Source organism: Penicillium subrubescens (genome assembly GCF_028828155.1).
Source record: "Penicillium subrubescens strain IBT 31985 chromosome Unknown utg000011l_segment0_segment0, whole genome shotgun sequence".
In the NCBI taxonomy this organism is placed as follows: Eukaryota; Fungi; Ascomycota; class Eurotiomycetes; order Eurotiales; family Aspergillaceae; genus Penicillium; species Penicillium subrubescens.
The window spans coordinates 572,884-589,839 of NW_026643161.1; the positions used below are offsets into that span (position 1 = coordinate 572,884).

The 16,956-nt window shown below is 51.8% G+C and overlaps 8 protein-coding genes across 8 annotated transcripts; 3 read left to right on the top strand and 5 right to left on the bottom strand.

Annotated features, from left to right (window-relative positions):
- Window positions 1-128: 128 nt before the first annotated feature.
- Window positions 129-880, bottom strand: N7473_012571 (uncharacterized protein; the record flags this gene model as incomplete). The annotated part of the gene is made up of 2 exons (XM_057158510.1): window positions 129-598; window positions 658-880. 2 exons carry the CDS (start codon window positions 878-880, stop codon window positions 129-131), a joined length of 693 nt encoding a protein of 230 aa, XP_057002464.1.
- A 1,300-nt stretch (window positions 881-2,180) lies between these two features.
- On the bottom strand, window positions 2,181-4,130 carry N7473_012572 (uncharacterized protein; the record flags this gene model as incomplete). Its single annotated transcript, XM_057158511.1, has 6 exons — window positions 2,181-2,206; window positions 2,290-3,232; window positions 3,290-3,661; window positions 3,728-3,829; window positions 3,888-4,007; window positions 4,074-4,130. The coding sequence occupies 6 exons, from the start codon at window positions 4,128-4,130 to the stop codon at window positions 2,181-2,183; spliced, it is 1,620 nt and encodes a 539-aa protein (XP_057002465.1).
- A 540-nt stretch (window positions 4,131-4,670) lies between these two features.
- On the bottom strand, window positions 4,671-6,831 carry N7473_012573 (uncharacterized protein). The gene is made up of 3 exons (XM_057158512.1): window positions 6,540-6,831; window positions 6,238-6,483; window positions 4,671-6,168 (listed from the first exon to the last, which is right to left on the bottom strand). The coding sequence occupies exons 1-3, from the start codon at window positions 6,598-6,600 to the stop codon at window positions 5,276-5,278; spliced, it is 1,200 nt and encodes a 399-aa protein (XP_057002466.1). The 5' UTR covers window positions 6,601-6,831; the 3' UTR covers window positions 4,671-5,275.
- Window positions 6,832-7,309: 478 nt separating this feature from the next.
- Window positions 7,310-8,087, bottom strand: N7473_012574 (GPI anchored serine-threonine rich family protein; the record flags this gene model as incomplete). Its single annotated transcript, XM_057158513.1, has 2 exons — window positions 7,310-7,876; window positions 7,941-8,087. 2 exons carry the CDS (start codon window positions 8,085-8,087, stop codon window positions 7,310-7,312), a joined length of 714 nt encoding a protein of 237 aa, XP_057002467.1.
- Window positions 8,088-9,730: 1,643 nt separating this feature from the next.
- Window positions 9,731-10,519, top strand: N7473_012575 (uncharacterized protein; the record flags this gene model as incomplete). Its single annotated transcript, XM_057158514.1, has 1 exon — window positions 9,731-10,519. One exon carries the CDS (start codon window positions 9,731-9,733, stop codon window positions 10,517-10,519), a length of 789 nt encoding a protein of 262 aa, XP_057002468.1.
- A 470-nt stretch (window positions 10,520-10,989) lies between these two features.
- noc4 (ribosome biosynthesis protein NOC4) lies at window positions 10,990-12,758 on the bottom strand (the record flags this gene model as incomplete). Its single annotated transcript, XM_057158515.1, has 3 exons — window positions 10,990-12,034; window positions 12,087-12,295; window positions 12,354-12,758. The coding sequence occupies 3 exons, from the start codon at window positions 12,756-12,758 to the stop codon at window positions 10,990-10,992; spliced, it is 1,659 nt and encodes a 552-aa protein (XP_057002469.1).
- Window positions 12,759-12,958: 200 nt separating this feature from the next.
- atp4 (F1F0 ATP synthase subunit 4) lies at window positions 12,959-14,536 on the top strand. The gene is made up of 4 exons (XM_057158516.1): window positions 12,959-13,020; window positions 13,091-13,539; window positions 13,627-13,849; window positions 13,911-14,536. Exons 1-4 carry the CDS (start codon window positions 12,990-12,992, stop codon window positions 13,931-13,933), a joined length of 726 nt encoding a protein of 241 aa, XP_057002470.1. The 5' UTR covers window positions 12,959-12,989; the 3' UTR covers window positions 13,934-14,536.
- Window positions 14,537-14,602: 66 nt separating this feature from the next.
- N7473_012578 (tetratricopeptide repeat protein) lies at window positions 14,603-16,556 on the top strand. The gene is made up of 6 exons (XM_057158517.1): window positions 14,603-15,524; window positions 15,592-15,631; window positions 15,704-15,797; window positions 15,853-16,159; window positions 16,224-16,288; window positions 16,358-16,556. Exons 1-6 carry the CDS (start codon window positions 14,934-14,936, stop codon window positions 16,386-16,388), a joined length of 1,128 nt encoding a protein of 375 aa, XP_057002471.1. The 5' UTR covers window positions 14,603-14,933; the 3' UTR covers window positions 16,389-16,556.
- The last annotated feature ends 400 nt before the right edge of the window (window positions 16,557-16,956 follow it).

The following is a 16,956-nucleotide window of genomic DNA, read 5'->3' on the forward strand; positions in this document are numbered from 1 at the left end:
CATAGTGATTGATCGACTGAGCAGTTGGTGAAGCAGGCGCGCAGGTGATGAGTTCAGTCTGGATACCCAAGATGTCGATGGGGCACCAATTCCGGTGATTATCTCCAATGGTGGTAGGAACACCCTGGCTAAGAGCGGTTTGAATGGAAGGGTCTGATCAATGCAATCTCCCACCACTGCCGGTGAGCGGTAAACATGTCATCCAAAGACTCGCAAACGGCCTCCAAAATGTCGCAATTTGATTGACGGGCTGTGAGGGCCAGGTCCTGTACCTCGGTGACTCGAAGTTGAAGGCCGTGCATGGCGATTCCACCTCCGATATCGCTCACGTACCGATCGTTTGTGCAGCGATGGTAGCTGATGCGCTTTAAAATGACCTTCTTCACGCTGAGGATGTTGTTGTCGACACGAGTCAAGAGGCGAATGCTACGCTTAGGCTCCACCCATAAGTTCTTCGCGATGTATTGCACGGCACGCTCGACTTCTGGATCTAGTTTGCCATGAGGACTGAAATGGCCATGAAGAACAGCTGTAGCATCCCAGATGCGATCTGGGTAGCTGATATGAACAGACCTCAAGATAGCCTCGGGCTTCTTGACTGTGGGGTTACCTTTCTCATCGATTGAGATGACGAGTGGTGAACCGTTTTCAAAACACAGTGGAATTCATAATCGATGGTGAAAGTGGATGGGTCGCCGTCGAAGAGACGGGCTCCATCGGGGCGGACGTTGAGAATGTGATCGATATCACCAGGCAAGGATGTGAGTCTGCCGAGAAAAACTGTGCTTGGCCGATTGAGTTCTCCACGAGGAGAGATAACCTCTTTCATTTCATCAAAGCTCATGTAGCTTTGTTCTGCGGCTCTTAGCTTGTTCATCATGGTGACAAGTCCAATTTGAATCTCTAGTTCTAAAGGTCCCGGGAAGACTTGGGCGGTAGTGAGAATGGGGGCGAGGGCCCTGTAAACTTCTTTGACAAATCCGGCATGAGCTGGGCTATTGTGCGGCCGCCCTTTTGGGGGTAGGAGACTTGCTGAAGTAGATGTATCATCATTTTTTACGGTGAAATGGATATCGAAGGGCGTCCAGCGCTTTTTCCCTTTTGCCTTCGACTCCGAGTTGGAACTCTCCTTTGTATTGCCACTGGGGTTTGGTGTGCGTTGATTCATTAGTGAATGGAAATCCTTCTTGTCTCCGTCATCCGGGTCAGCGAGCCTCTCCTAGATAGGCCGATCAACTGAATCACGCTGGCTCTGAGGTACTATCGATTGAGACCGAGGCTGAGAACTATCACCGGAAGTTGCAGCTGTACCAGCAGCGGAGGCAGCACTACTCTCGGAACCTCCGCCATACTCGAGAGATGAGGCAGACGGGTGCTGGCTGGGAGTTTGTCTTTGCTGGAAGGTCGTGCCAGGAAGCTGCTGCTGCTGCTGCTGCGAGATTGGTGGAGCCTGCCCCGTAGACCACTGGGATGGACCTGATGTAGCCAGGGCTGAAGGATGCATACTGAAGCCAGGAAATTGTGTCGGACAATAGATGGGCTGGAGGATAATGGGATGGCCTGGACATAGAGATGGCATAAATGGGACATACATGTCATGGCCCAAAGGGAGAGGACCTTGAGTTGGTACCCCAAATACGATACCCAGGCCCTGGAACCAGGCCTCACTTGAAACCGAGTGGGGAGAAACAGTATACGAAGGACTCCAATTCATCTGGGTGGTAGGACCTCCGTAACCAGTAGCTTGCGCGGTGATTGGGTTGCCAGTAACCACACTAGAAGGCGACTCGGCTGATCCACAAGTTCCTCGAATACTATCGTCTGGGATGATTGATATCTCGGCAGGCGGGACCGGGAGACTCCTTGTTAACTGGGGGGTGCTCTGATCGTCAGCTGGTAGGCTAGCTGGGCCTTTGGGAGTCAGAGGGAGACTCTTCATTGGCCGAGGGGTCTCCTGATCGTCATGAAAGACAGCATCACCGGCTAGAACAGGCGATTGTGTAGACTCAGGTACCTGTCTCGAAGACTTAGAAGAATTCTGCGTATACTCAGATAGGGCATTTGAGACTTCTGATGACGCCGCTTGAAATGCAGGTGACTCAGATGGGGCGCTATCTTTCGTCGATTTGGCTGAATGAAGTACAGGTGATGTCGATGCAGTCTCAGATAACGACGCTACCTCAAAATGCGAGCTTGCAGGGGTGGTCTTCTCATCACCGGCAATAACAGGTTCATTATCAAGCAAGTTGATACACTTTTGTTGCTCTTGATGAGCGCCAGTTCTGGTACTAGTCTGAGTGACAGGCTGGGCAGATGAAATCGCTGACTGCGTTGCGACCTTGAATTTGGAACTCGAAACAGAGGAAGAACCGGTGCTCAGTCGTCTCTCTGGTGAGCTTTGAGGTTTCTCCACCTCTTCGGTTGAATTCAGGATTTCTTCCAGAACCTCCTTCGCAAATACAAGGCTAGGTCGACGCTTTCCTGGCCCGAACACCTCGGACTGGACCTTTTTCTGAGCGTCAGAGCCCTGGGACTCAGACTGAGTAGACTTCTTAGAATCCGCGGGAGTAGTGGAACGTGTAGGCGCTCTAGCCTTCGTCAAGGGCACTGTGCCATCAGGTAAGACTGGCCTGCGTGTCTTGACCCCTGATAGCTTGGTTGAAGGTAAAGAAGAAGACACAGATCGAGATGCCAGGGGAGGCCGACCGACTCTCGCTGTCCTTTCAGACCCTGTGGTCTCCAACGGGCTTTTTGAAGGCCTAGCGGGGGTAACCTTAGTGTCAGCTTCCTGTCCCTGTTTCACTGAGGCGGATGCACGAGCTTGAGATTTCACAGCAGCGGAACGCTCAGCACCGGGCAGGGCCGGCTGATTAACAACGACGAGCCCTGAGTATTGCGCACCCCTATTCTCGCCAGGCTTGCCAACTGCCGGGTAAGTGAATCCTGACCAACATCTTATAGTCTGGCGATTTCCACCGAGCACCGCAGTCTCGATTCCGGTAGGATTGCGAAGGTGCTCGGAGATGCGGAATGTACTGGTACCGGGATCGATGCGACAGGAGACCGGGACCAAGAATCCGGGAATACTGTATTTGATTTGCGATTTTGGATCCACGAGGATGCGTCGTGGTGCGATGTCGTTCAGCTTCTCGAGTTCAAGGATACCGAAGCGCAGGCCAAATGTATCGGGGACGTAACTTGCAAAGGCTCGATGAGGGGTATTGATAAGTGCCTGTAAAAGTAAGATATCTGTGGTTGATTCGGGGGACTGTTCATTCATAAGCCTTACCAGAAGAGGGTCCAGCTTCCCGAGCTTTTCCATTGCATCGTCGACCTTTTCGGGAACATCCGCAGACACACGAATGGTGATGCCCTTAGAACCAGAGTGGTCAAGACTGATGTTCGTACTGGTGGCCGCAGCTACTCGATCAAGAATGCTGTGTGGATCTTTTCGAAAGTAATCGACTCTGATACGAGCTGGTATCCATGCCCGGGAGACTTGAATGGGAGCAACAGTGGCCACGGGAGTCGAGGCACCATCGTCCCGGACCTCGGCCTCTTTGATGAGCGACGATGATGGTTTGACATACTTCAGACCCTCTCGGCTACCCAAGGCGGCCCCAACGTCAATACTGACGATCTGACGGATTCGTGACTGCGCCTGCATAGTATGACTGGATCAGTGCTCAATGGCTCATGGAGATGTTGATCCGAGTAAAGTACTGACATCGGGTAGGTTGTGGTGCATGTGTTTCTTGACATAGTTTTTGATGCATGCCACCACGGCGGCTTCTGTATCATCATCAAAGCAGCCTTTGATAACCAAGACCTGAGAAATGAATGATCAGCATGTATGGACTAGTTGCAATCCATAACAAAGTACTCACATCTTCAAGAAGCGAATAATTGACCTGGGTGCCAGGCGATAGGTTTCTATATTCCATCAGCTTGATACACTTCAAGGAAAACTGACTTTCATACATGATCTCCTCCTGTAATTCGCGGAACTATGTATGTATATCGTGTTAGCTAAATTTAATCACATTATATTCAAGGCAAGGACATGAACATACCGCAATGTTCTGAAGTCCCCACAGACAGGCCACTTGTAGTTCACGCTCGGTCGCCATGATGACGGAGTGTCATAGAGATATGAGCAAGTTGGGTTTGGATGTGATATCAATGACTAGTGCAAGGTACAATGACCTCCCACGAGCTTGCCTCTGTGATAATGTCAGAAACTGAAATAATCGGCACCTGATGGTAGTAGATAGAAAGGAAGATTCACGTGCACCTACACCAAGGGTGAAGAAGAAAGGAAGATAGTTGCAAAAAAGAAAGGAAGTAAGGAGAGCAGAGTGTGGGAGATGTTTGGAAAGGTCGACAGGTTTAAGGGAGAGAGACAAGATCCGACAAGAGTCGATGGGCGCTATGATCGGTAATCTCCAACAATCCACACGGCACAGACTTGCATAAAAGGACCCATTGAGCGGAATCTCCCTTTCCCCAGCGTGAAACAATTGTGGCTCCGAGTGATGGGCTGCGGATGACTTATCGAGGGGACATAACCACTCGAGAATGGTCAAGCTTACACAGTGAACGACAATTAGGCAATTAGAGATAAAATATTAGTGCATTACCCTGTTCAAAAGAGGAACAGAGATAAAATATGTTGGAATAGAAAACATCAGAAGAAAGGGTATTGGTACAGAGAAAAGTAAGAATATCGCCCATAGATGCGGTGTAGCATGAACGAAAACCCAGATGCAAATGTGCATGAAGATAGAAGCACGAAAGAAACCGAACCAAATAATGCAGGGTCATCACGGCATCAACTCTAAGAATGAGGGAGGCAGGAGAGAGGAAGAGCAGCAGAGGCGGGAGAGGCGGCGAAGTATGGTAAAAGAAAAGGGATGAAACGGAGTTCTTGACCGAACTGCAGCAATGGGTATCTTCGCTGCCAAAACGCCGGAAACCACGAAAGGTCTGAACATGAAAAAGAGATGGTCGAGGAAAGAGAAGGGGTGTCGGACCAAGAGAAGCGGAGGACGGATGATGGAGGACGGAGGACAGGCGTTGTATTGATGATGATGGCGCGGCGGATGGACCTCAGGCGTTTATGGCATGGGCGGAAGAAAGACGGACCGAAAGATCAAATGTCGAGTAGCAGAAGACAGGAAAGAAAGGACAGGAATCAAGGGGGCCGTGGACTGGAACTGAGCATAGAAACTAGCCCGTTACCAAGTTCCAAGGGTTGAGAGCGGCAACCAGCGCACTAGGAGGATGGGGGTTCGGATGTTGGTTGCTCCTCGGCTTCCTTGGTCTGCTGTCCGTTGGCTTTCTTGCTCTCATTGAGCTCACTCATCCGAATCACCCACCTCATCTTGTCCTGAGTTTCCTTGAGCTCTTTGAGAGTAGCATCGATCAGTGCGTTGTTGGCATGGGCCCGATCGATGGTGCCCCGGAACTCCTTGTCCTTGGTCTCCTTGTAGTCGGCATGTAAGGCCTTCGCCTTGTTATACACCTCGTACAGCCCGTCGATCTCTCGGTTCTTCTGGTCCCCGATGACCATTAGGCGCTTAGCGCACTCGCCTTGGGTGCTCGACGTCTCCGCAATGGAGTTCACCTTTTCCCACGCCTTGTCCACCCGGCGCTCCAGGTCGGCCTTTTCGCGCTTCGTGGCACTGCTCAGGACCTCGTACTGGTTTTTGAAGTACTTGGCCTCCTCTTGCAGACGAGCGGTTTCGCGATTGTGGTTCTGGCGTTCCACACGCATCGCCTCGTTGGTCTCGTTTGCTACGATTTGCGCGTCGTGGCGCTTGGTGCGCTCGGCATGCAGCTCGGCCCGCAATTCCTCGATCTTGCGGTTCTTCCGGTCAATGGACTTGAGACTGGTCTCATTGACCTGCTCCTTGTGGCGGAGCCAATCGGCCATCTCCTCCATCTGGATTTTGAGGGCCTCGCTGGTTCGCTGAGACTCCTCCGCTCTGGATTGCCAGAGGGCGGAGTCCCGCTTCAGACGAGCCACCTCCTCCTGCAGGTTGTGGATGACACGGCCTGACTTGCCGGTTGCTGCTGCGTGGCCGACAGCCGACCATTCTGCCGGGGCCTCGTTGCCGAGGCGTGGACTTGCCGAGGTGGGGGCTTGCGCGGGCAAGGTGTGAGAGTCTGTGCAGCGATTGCGTAAGGTTAGTAGGTGCGATGTATGAGAGGATGTACAGTTAGATTTGAACGAACCTTTGGGGCCTTCTACCGCCATTTCCTCCTCAAAAAGTGTGTTGAACCGGTGCATGTTCAACTGAGTGTCCACCGGCGCAAGATTCACTTGCGGCGCTTCTTCTGGGATCGAGATCAGCGAGTCAGTGCTGATCCCCTCTGCTGTGTTGAGCTTCCGTGAGGAGCCCAGTCGTCGGATCGCCCGCCCCATGGATGACATGGTGACAGGTGCGGGTTGTGAGAGAGGGTGTTGGTGCGGGAGATGGACTGCTCGTCTGTTGTCGCCGACGAGGGGAGAGAGAAGAGGGAAGAAGCTGACATACCGTTTTCAAATTTCAAAAGGGCCAGATGCGACGATGCGATCCTGTCGCGGAGTCTGACCATCGCCGAGTCAGCGGCTTAATCGAGAAGTCAACTCGACATCCCAGGAGGAGGAAATGGTGGGCGCGCCGGAGGTGAGCGGATCAATTCGTCCGCGCGGCACTCGCGATAATTTATGGCTCCTTGGTCAATTCTCACAGAATGGTCCGAGGAAGACCGAACGAGCTGTCAAAATTGAGAAAAGAGCTAACGGATGTGAGGGAGGATGTTGGAGTAGACAAAGAGGTAGAGCTGTGGACGGAGTTGTGTTTGACAAGATCCCTTATCGATTGTTATTTCCGCCAGGCACGGATCGCGCTAACTCGGCCGCTAAACCTGATTGGTACATGGATCACCATGCCGCTGCCGAGACCCTGGTGCTTAGGAGTAAACAGTGACCCTGACAAACTTTTAGTTAACGTGTCACATCGATAGACTTGCATTGTCACGATCGATGACATCAGTTACCACCATCCGAGAGATAAAAGGAGGAAAATAGGAATGAATCAACATGTCTTGAAACCAATTCAATTACCTCCACAACGCCCGACCAAAGCCGCCTCTCAGTGATATGAAGGGGGGTATTGGACTATGTACATTGAAGGTGGCCCAGTCCAGTATTGAAGAGAATGGGTCAGAACAGTAAGAACACAAGATGGAAGGCTGTTTTGGAACGAGCGACAGGTAATAGTGTACCCAATTCAACATCATCATCGTCAGCGGTCGATACAATTTACTGAACGAGATACACAAGCATGCCCAGGGCACCCATGAAGAGTTGTGAGTAGGACTGGAGAGATGAAGCGCCGCCATCTTGAACGCTGCTGGTGGCAGAGGCCTTCTTGCCATTCTTGATGTTGCTGGTCTCGAAGGGTTCAGCAGCAGTGACGGAATTGGTGACTGTAGTTGAGGAAACCGGGCTGCTGGATGGAGTAGCGGCAGCTGACGAGCTGATCAAGGGCTTGCTTGTGGTGGCAAAGGCTTGCGTGGCAGTAGTGCCACTGCTAGTACTGGAGCTGCTGCTAGTGCTGCTGGTTTGAGCGGAGTTGGTATTGGTACCAGTCGCAGTGTTTGTCTGTGAAGACTGCGAAGCTGACACGGCTTTGACGGCGGGTCCAGCCTTAAGAAGAGCAGAGTAGTTGCGTTCGCCGCCCTGGGTGATCTGGAAGGCATAGTTCTCTCCACTCTTGACATTGTCACCGGGGGTCCAGGTGAAGGTGCCATCCTTGGCCTGAGCGGTGATGATCTCGACATCCTGCAGGTTGGTTGAGGTTCCTTTCCGGAGGGTGAGAGTGACGGGCTAAATGCAACCACCCGAGTCAGCGACCTCAAACATCTACGCCTCAATGAGAACAAGTAAGTACCTGGTCAGTAGCACCACCAGCCCAGGTCAGAGTGACAGGCTTTCCAGCCTGGATATCCTTGGGCCAAGCCGTGAAGGCAAGAGGGTCGTTGGCGTAGGCGACAGCAACGAGGGAAGCCGAGATGGCGAGGACACCGGCGAAATGCATAGTGACGGTTGGTTGGAAGAAAAGGGGCGGAAATGTTTGATTCGGATGTTAAAGAAAGTAAGCTGTAGGATTAAAAGGAGTGGTGCATAGAAAAGTCGACGTCGGAAGTAGATACAGTAGAGTAGAAGGCGAGATCCCGGTGGCGCATCACGATTCTTTATTCTACTGCAAGAAAAGCCTGGTGTTTTCCCAGCCCCGCAAGATGGACCTGAATTGTCGCATGTTAGTATTCTTTTGTTGATGCTCTAGTGTGTCTGGGAGAGAATGCGGCATTCCGGGGATGTTGAGGCCTTCAAGTTTTGCCCAATCAAGTATGCGACTTCAAAATACTTGAAGAAATCTACCCAATAAGCGGCCTGAGCATCGAGGGGAAGATTCTCCAATAACAAAACGAGCTACCTGAGCATCGTATTACGCTCGAGAGCGGAGAATCAGCAGCTGTAGTATCGTTTGTCGAACAGGCAATGTACAGCAAATCTTTGATATATTATTAAACACCAAATCTGCTAGACTACGTATGATTCGTTATTTATTGCAAAAAAGAAGTGTACATTGAACGCCAGTAGAATAGCTCACTGGAACCTGAGGAATGTTATCCCTTCCCGAGATGTTTTGATACAACTCAAGGGTAGACGGGTAGGCAGTATCGTCCAAACTTGCAGTTGCAAACATGGCATTTTGACAAGCATTTCTCAAAATCATTCTAAACAGAGTGTCATACCAAGGGGTGGCCAGTACGCAAAAACCGTGTTTATACTATCACTGCTCGGCCGATCTTATAATCTGCAAGGGCGGCTGCCAGCCGATTGACGTCGGTGGACATCAACAGTCCAAGAATCTCGTTTGGAAGGGGAATTCCATAAAGTGAGGACAAGAGTCTTCAGTACACTTGACTAACGCTCGATACTAGTTACGTATGAAAACCGCAAACGTGAATCATACATGGTCGCGTGACTGATGTCCTCTTCGATAGTATCTCCTATGAATCGGTCCCCCTATCGGGGCGGAAGATTCTATTTGCCGAACTATAAACACCATGGATATACTCTCTCCTCTATTATCGGCATCGTCTCGCTGCGCACTAGACGTTCGACAAGATGCACCTTTGCACTATCCACAATACTGCTCATGACGAACCTTGTATCGGTATTGGGCACGGTCGGTCACTGAAAGACTCATTCTGCAACATAATGAAGTTAAACCAGCTCAACCTGGAACAAATCGTCAATCACACGGTGTATAATTTCTCGCCATACCATCATTGGACTTGGTCATTGCAATTTGCAACGGTATTTGTACTCGATCTGGTCAATCTATCACATATTGCTGCCGAGAGTCATTCTCTACGTCGATTGATACCTAATGCCTTCGATACCATTGCGTTTGCACCTCCCTGGTGGGACTGTGTTCGGTGCCTCCCTTGCACCTCAGCCATTCATCCCGAACAAGTGACCGTATAATAATACGCCAGCAAGGTCGATTGCTTCCAGGACCAATGCAAACGCTTTTTGATGAGATATGCAGACTCTCCGACAATCTTTCCTCGTCGCGACCCCATCTCAGACCCAATATTCACTTTTCCCTGCGAGTCCCCTCCCATCTTGCGATTCAATATAAAGCTTCGAGCATATCCGCCTTTCCCGATGTCTCACTCGCCGCCTCCTGCCGAGAGAGCAGCTTCGCCTGAGGATGAAGCTCCAGCGGAAAGCGAGGCTCCATCTGTGAGCTCAACCGCCGACGCTCTTCCGCCAGTAGAAGATGACATTCCCTGGTCCTCATCTTCGTCTTCGAGTGGGGGTATCCCCGAGTTCAGCACCCGTGCCTGGCCCGTCGAACAGCCATTGAGAAGCGAGATGCAGATAGTTCTTGATCACCTCCACCAATCGATCCCAACCATGCAGCCGGACCCGGAGCCCCAGTCAACCCCGGACTCGACCACCCAAGCCCGCCTGGAAGGCTCTCGCCGCGGGACCATTGCGATAATCACCCGGTACCGTTTGGTCATGGAGAGGGCCGAATTCCTGCGCATCACCCGCGTCTCCCGGAATTCGCGTCGGTGGATGGCTAGACACACCTTGATGTTCGGCCTCACCTTCGCGAGGAACGTCCAACAGCGGCTTGCGCCTTTCATACACCGGGTTACCGCACTGACTCGGTTGTATTTCTGGCGTCTTGACCGACTGTGTGTGAATGTCGCTGGACGGGTGCAGGCAGCCGAGTCCAACCATGCCATCGATCTGGTTTTCACGCGCTTCTTCAATGAAGCCCGTGACCTTGATGCCGATCGTCAAGGCGAGGTCTGTGGTGTCTTCTGGCGGGTTCGGGTGAGATTGGCCTGGATGCTCACAAACCTGTTGCCATGGTGGCCGGATGTGACCGATGCTTTCTTCGCATTGGCACGGGATGGAGCGTACATGGTCAGCAGGTACTAGGTGATGGTGTTCGCCCTCGTAGGCATGAACGTTGTGGAGCGGCAGAAGAAGCTCGACAAGATGTAAGTACACCTATGTATTCACTGTTGTGGGGCGACTTGTGAGATCCATTGTGCTGACCTTTTCGTCTAGAGTGACGGCTCGTTGAACAGCAAGCCGAGCAGCTCTTGACGTCAATTTCAGCTCAGGCTGGGAGTGGCTGGAGCGTTCGGACTGGTGCCTTGGTGAAGCAGAGAGGAATTGGAGGCCGATGAAAACATCGTTTTGCGTGTGTATAGGCTGGGCATAAAATGCCAGCAGACGACAGCTTAGTCTTCCAGTAATTAACGAGAAAATTTATGAAAATATAAAAAACGAATTCCTTTTCAACGCCCATCACGTCTAGGTATATGCAAAAATATCAAAGAACTGAGGGCTAACGTACATCAGACAAGCCTTAGGGCGGTCAGCAAAATTGGGACGTTGAGAAATTAGGACGAAAAGTCCCAGAGACCACGCATGAAAGAGCCAGCCCCAGAATCCACACCGTCATCTTCCACCAGTAGGCGGTCTGTGAAGATACGCTTGGGGATTTGGTACTCGACCACTGGAATCTTGCGCAGTGGTTTTTCTCCAGTGCCAAGCTCGCCTTGCACCATACCCTGATAGGTGTGGTCAAGAAAGTCCTCCAATTGATAAGCCTGTTTCGTGAACTGCTCGGAGATGATCCGTGCGATGGCAGCGACGTTGGGGTGGTAGTGGGACTGAAGAGTCTCGATTTCCCAGATACTGCTTTCAATGGCATTGGTGCGGGTAGGGTCCGTCTCATTGGGGTCGTATGGGTCCTCCATGCCTTCGGACTCAATCTCGGCGGCAAACTTCTTATCACGAATCTCACGATGCATCATAAAGGTGCAAGTCGGGTGGCTCTTGAAGAGGTTGTACATGAATGGCACGATGACAACAATAGCCGAGGGAGGCGCGTTGAGTGAGAGACGCGAGAGACGCTTGATGAAGCTTGCCACGAGGGTGGCGGGAAGATGGGTCGAGGCGAGGAAAGTGTTCAGCAGGCGGAAGAAGCGTGATCGGTGCTTGGAGTGAAGCAGGTCTGCGTCGAGGAGCGAGTAGAGTCTGGCGTAGAATTGCGGGTAGTCCAGGTTCTTTTCTTGGATCAGGTAGAAAAGACCGGACAGGGCAAGGAGAGAAATGGCACCACCCTCGTTGTATGAGTCAGTCAAGAAATCCATCAGGAGTTCAGGCCGAGTGAACCAGGGCTCGATGGTGTGCACCATAATACGCAGAAGAGCCTTCCGTTGACCCTGGGAAAGATTGTTGCGAAGGATGGCCAGCCATGCGTCCTGCGCTCGCCTCTTGTGACCATGGACAGTGCGGAGACGTTTATTATTTGGTTCGGGCTTTGCGAAGAAGTTCTCGACGTCAATTTCGTGATCAGAGCTCGGTGCTTCGTCGCAGGCCGAGAGGAGGGAAATAAGGATCTCGATAATGTCGGTCTTTCGTCGAGCGGCGGCATACTCACTATAATAAATTAGCAAAGGATCAAAATGGAACAGCGAATTGGAAGACATACGCTATTTGTCCAAATGTTTGGTATCGAATATCTTCATATTCTTTCATGAACTTTGCGACGAATTCGGCTCGCACCTCCTCGCCGTTCTGGGCCTCCACCAGGGCCTCAATGATGTCTTTGAAGAAACCAGACCAGATACTGCTGTCTGCTCCAGAGATGTGAGTACTGTATTCCTTCACGAGGCGCATGCTCAGGGTCAGGGCCGTAACCTAGTATTCTGATTAGCGGAGCCCTAACGAATGGATAGCCAACCAGATTTGCACCCACCTGAGACGTAGTATCAGCCTCACGAATGATAGATAGCAATGCACGCTGATATTCCAAGCATCGCTCCTTCAACCACGCCACCACGATCTTCTCATTCTCGGCATCGCGACTGCTCTCAGATAGGTTGCCCGCTGCCATCAATCGACTGAATACTCGGCATAGAGAGACGGCCACTGCCAGCTCAGGCTTTTTCGCTGATTGTTCCACATTCAGCATCGAGATCAGGGTCGCAATATTGTTGTAGTATTTGCGCGACTCCGCAATTTGAGTCTCCAGCTCTTGAACCTTCGACAAGGTCTCGGCCAAGCTGTCTTCCTCAGCCACAGCGCGGCGCTTGGAGGGGGCACCGGCATTTTTGGTGCTCTTGCGCTTCTTTGAGCTCGAGGTATCCACGGTCGCAGGCATTTTGGGCGAGTGTCGCGTAGATTGCTGGCGTGATCTCGGATCTACTATCTTCAACTTTTTTTTGGGTGTACCTTGAGATTATTTTTTGGAGCTCGGCGCCCGGGTTTTTCCGCCGCACTGGACTGTTTCCAAAACGGGTTAGCGTGTGCAAGCCCGTCCTAGCCGTCCCGACCTCAAGTCTCCTCTCCGAACCACCCACCCTATTCACAAGGATCTTTCCCATCCGCAACAATGGTCGCACGTCTTGCTAAGAGCGCCATTGGTATGTTGCAAATTGACTCTGCCCTCCCGTACGAACGTATCCAGGTAGCTGACTCGCTTTCCCTCTCCAGGCGCCGCCCGGCTACGGCCCTCCGTTACCGCCCGTGTCCCTGCCATCGCTGCCCTGACCTCGACCCGCGCGGCCTCCAGTGTGCCCGCCGAGGAGCCTGCTAAGAAGGCTCAGTCGATCCTCGATGCTGTTCCCGGCAACTCTCTGGTGTCCAAGACCGCCACCCTGTCCGCCGCCGCCGGTCTGTCCATCGCCGCCATCAGCAACGAGCTCTACGTGATGAATGAGGAGACCGTCGCCGCCTTCTGCCTGCTCTCCGTCTTCACCGCCGTTGCCAAGTACGGTGGTCCCGCCTACGGCGAGTGGGCCAAGGGTCAGGTCCAGAAGCACAAGGACATCCTGAACGCTGCCCGTGCCGACCACACCAACGCTGTTAAGCAGCGCATTGACAACGTTAAGGAGATGTCCGGTGTTGTCGAGGTCACCAAGCAGCTCTTCGCTGTTTCTAAGGTATGAATGGCATATCGTTTTGGGCGAACGGAGGTATACTCCGGGGAAAGAAAGACCTTGATCTGACCGGAGTGTGCAATTTTATAGGAGACCGCCCAGCTCGAGGCTCAGGCCTACGAGCTCGAGCAGCGCACCGCCCTTGCTGCTGAGGCCAAGACTGTCCTCGACTCCTGGGTCCGCTACGAGGGCCAGGTTAAGCAGCGCCAGCAGCGTGAGCTTGCCGAGTCCATCATCAGCAAGATCCAGAAGGAGCTCGAGAACCCCAAGGTTCTCCAGCAGATCCTCCAGCAGAGCGTTGCTGATGTTGAGCGTAAGTGCCATCGTAGAAAAAATACAGATTGGCATCATGACATGTACTAACGGGCTTCTAGGTATCATGGCGTCCAAGGCCTAATTGGATAGACTCTGATGGCTCCCTCGGCTATTGCCAATGTGTACAAAACTATAGGGGTCATTTGCATCTTCTGAGTTAGAATTGCAATACCATTTCTTTTATCGACCTGACTTGATGCATGCTTTGGACTTTCTTGGGCATTTTTACGTCTGAGTTGGTCTATATTCCCCTTGGGTCTTGTTCGTAGTCCACCAGTAGGGCCCATTGCCATCGTCAATTGTTGTCTATGTTAGCGCTTGGATTGAGGCTGCGTGATATTGAAGAGCTCCTTGACTAAGAGGGTCTGTTTTATTCTCAATTCGTCGGCATGTGGAATGCTGATTTGGTATTCTGGTTTGTTGATGGTGTACTATGATTGTCTCGGATACCACAAAGTCCGCTATCAGCTGTTCATAGGGAATCAATTTAAATCCCCGAGCCAGGAAACTCAAGACCCGAACCAGACGAAATAACCAACAGAAACTATGTTTGTTATCGCTATCAGGGTCCTTGATATGCCCCGTGGGTATTAATCTGAAGGCCACGCGCTAAAAACGCAGGGACCGATATCGCACGCCACATGTGGGACATGCATGTATGAGATCTATCGGAACTGCATAAAGCATGATCCAAATGATCTTTCTAGTCAAACATTCAATTATATACTGTTTCATTCTCATGCTGTTCTCCCTTTGTCTAGGGTCGCATTATTTAAGCGCTTCGTATTTCCGTTTAGCCGCCGGGGCCGACCCAATGGAAGTGACTCTCCGCAGTCCGCACAGCCCCGAGCTCCAAGCTGATGTTGCTATTCTTGATGTGGCTGACTCTGTCCCCTGAGCATGAATCGTGCCTGAATGACAAAAAGCATCTTTATCTACCCCAGACTACTTGACCCTATCTCTGCCAAATCGATCCACTCTTAACTGCATCTCCACGCCCTCCGCATCACGCCCGCATCGCATATCGCAGTATCGCAGATCACACCCCGGCAGATCGACAGAACCACCACCAAGAATTCAAGATGCCCTCACTACGAGACATCCTCCACAAACGCGAAGACCTCACCGAGAAGTCCTCCACATCAAAAAGCTCTCCCCAGAATCCCCCATTATCCCCGCCACCACCCGAAATCACCTTCCTACGATCCGACACCTTCGGCCAAGAAGTAATCACCCCTCCAGCACACCCACACGACGAGCACACGCGCAACACAAGCGAAACCCCCGAATCCCCTCGTCTCGGCTCCTCCAATTCCCGCCGGAGCTTCTTCTTCCAACGCTCCAATTCCTCTCGCTCCCTTTCCAGCCCATCTCCGCCCCGCCCCCGCGGCGAGCGTCGCCTGTCGAATCTCCTCCACCGCCGCAGCCGGAGTAACTCGCAAGAGTCGTCTGCGAATATTCCTGAGGGTCTGCCGCAGATTGAGGACGAGCAGGGGGTGGATAAGCAAGAGCGGGAGGCGCAATGGGAGAAAAGGGCGACGGTGTTGGTGCAGCGGAATCCGCACTTTGGGCAGTCGCCGCCGCCGTCCACGGGGGATCTGTCGTTGCCTGGTGGTGGGCAGGGGAGATCGAGAAGTTCAAGTCATAGTCGACTTGGGGATCAGCAGGATGATGTAAGTTGGCACTGTGGAGGGAGGATTGCTTGAGGGTGTCGCAGGGTTGCTGACAGTTGGTGGACAGATCAATATCCAAGAGGCTATTCGCTTGCATGAAGAAGGAGGTTAGTACAAATTGTCGTTTTGAGAAGGCCGGGGCATTATTGTGGACTTGTTGCTAATCAAACAGAGTATAGATCTGGAACGATCGACTCTGATGTTCAGCCAACTAGCCGACCCTAATGGCCATAATAATCCGCTTAGCCAGGTTCTCTACGGCCTAGCTTTGAGGTATGAGGGTGTCTTACACATAATACCTATATCTATAAATACTAACTTTGCCTAGACACGGCTGGGGCTGCACAAAAGACGAGGCACGCGCAGTAACATATCTCTCGGCTGCGGCAACAAACTCGGCTGCTGTAGAGTCCGAGGCCCTCCGTGCAGGCATGAAAAAGGGCGGCAGTGCCAAAGGCGAGCTGGTCCTCGCCATTTTTGAGCTAGCAAATTGCTTCCGCATGGGCTGGGGCGTCAAGAAAGACCCCGCCGCCGCGAGGCAATATTACGAGACTGCAGCGAACCTGGGTGATACCGATGCCATGGACCAGGTTGCGTGGTGTTATCTCGAAGGATTCGGTGGAAAGAAGGATAAGGTATGACTGGACATTGACGAGATGAACGAAGCTTAGAGCATTGCTAATATTTGTCGGAATATAGTTCAAGGCCGCTAAATACTATCGACTTGCCGAGGAGAACGGAAGTCCGACTGTTGGGAACTCTTGGTACGTTGCTTCTACTCGTGTCTCAACTAAATCCTCGGAACTGTACCTTGCTGACTTCCGCTTCCGCAGGATCTGGAAAGAAAAGTACAATCCCAAATGACGGGGTTGTTTGGCATACCTGGGCTGAGAGCCCCTCGTCCTAGGAGTTATACTGCATGGGTCTTTTATGATTTTCTGACTACGATTCGGTTCACGAATTTCTTACATATTGCATATAATTGCGTGATGTCTACGAGTGTATTTGATTAATGTTGTCTTTCGATCGGTCTATGAATACACGAACATGAATGGAATACTCCAGTGTCTATCTACCTCTCCTCCCTGAAACGGATGCCGAGGTCATACAAACTTATAATCATTCGGAACCTGGATAAACCTCCGAAATCCTCGCTTCCTCAACCGAGAGTATCTTTGAATGTTCCCCGCATTCAGCCTCGTTTCAGATCTTCGGTCCTGCCATCCATTGGCTTGCATCTCACCAGATCGGCTAATCTTCGGCTCAACACGTTCGGAACTGCATTTGTCACCCCTTACCGATCAGCAGCATCTCCTCCATTCCCAGGAAACATCCAGGCCAATTTGTATGTCTAACCGATTGAAGACAAGCTGCATCTTTGATCCCGAGAGCAACCGCCCTTTCCGGTAAGAGCTAGACTAATTCTAGAACT

Excerpts from the sequence above, each read along its gene's own strand:
- N7473_012573 (XM_057158512.1), bottom strand. The coding sequence starts at position 6,600 with ATGGTCAGACTCCGCGACAGGATCGCATCGTCGCATCTGGCCCTTTTG. Across the intron at positions 6,484-6,539 it reads CCTTTTGAAATTTGAAAACG|TCCATCTCCCGCACCAACAC; the intron begins GTATGTCAGCTT and ends ACAGACGAGCAG. Across the intron at positions 6,169-6,237 it reads GGCGGTAGAAGGCCCCAAAG|ACTCTCACACCTTGCCCGCG; the intron begins GTTCGTTCAAAT and ends ATCGCTGCACAG.
- atp4 (XM_057158516.1), top strand. The coding sequence starts at position 12,990 with ATGGTCGCACGTCTTGCTAAGAGCGCCATTG. Across the intron at positions 13,540-13,626 it reads AGCTCTTCGCTGTTTCTAAG|GAGACCGCCCAGCTCGAGGC; the intron begins GTATGAATGGCA and ends GCAATTTTATAG. Across the intron at positions 13,850-13,910 it reads GAGCGTTGCTGATGTTGAGC|GTATCATGGCGTCCAAGGCC; the intron begins GTAAGTGCCATC and ends ACGGGCTTCTAG.
- N7473_012578 (XM_057158517.1), top strand. The coding sequence starts at position 14,934 with ATGCCCTCACTACGAGACATCCTCCACAAACGCGAAGACCTCACCGAG. Across the intron at positions 16,160-16,223 it reads TCGGTGGAAAGAAGGATAAG|TTCAAGGCCGCTAAATACTA; the intron begins GTATGACTGGAC and ends GTCGGAATATAG. Across the intron at positions 16,289-16,357 it reads CCGACTGTTGGGAACTCTTG|GATCTGGAAAGAAAAGTACA; the intron begins GTACGTTGCTTC and ends CCGCTTCCGCAG.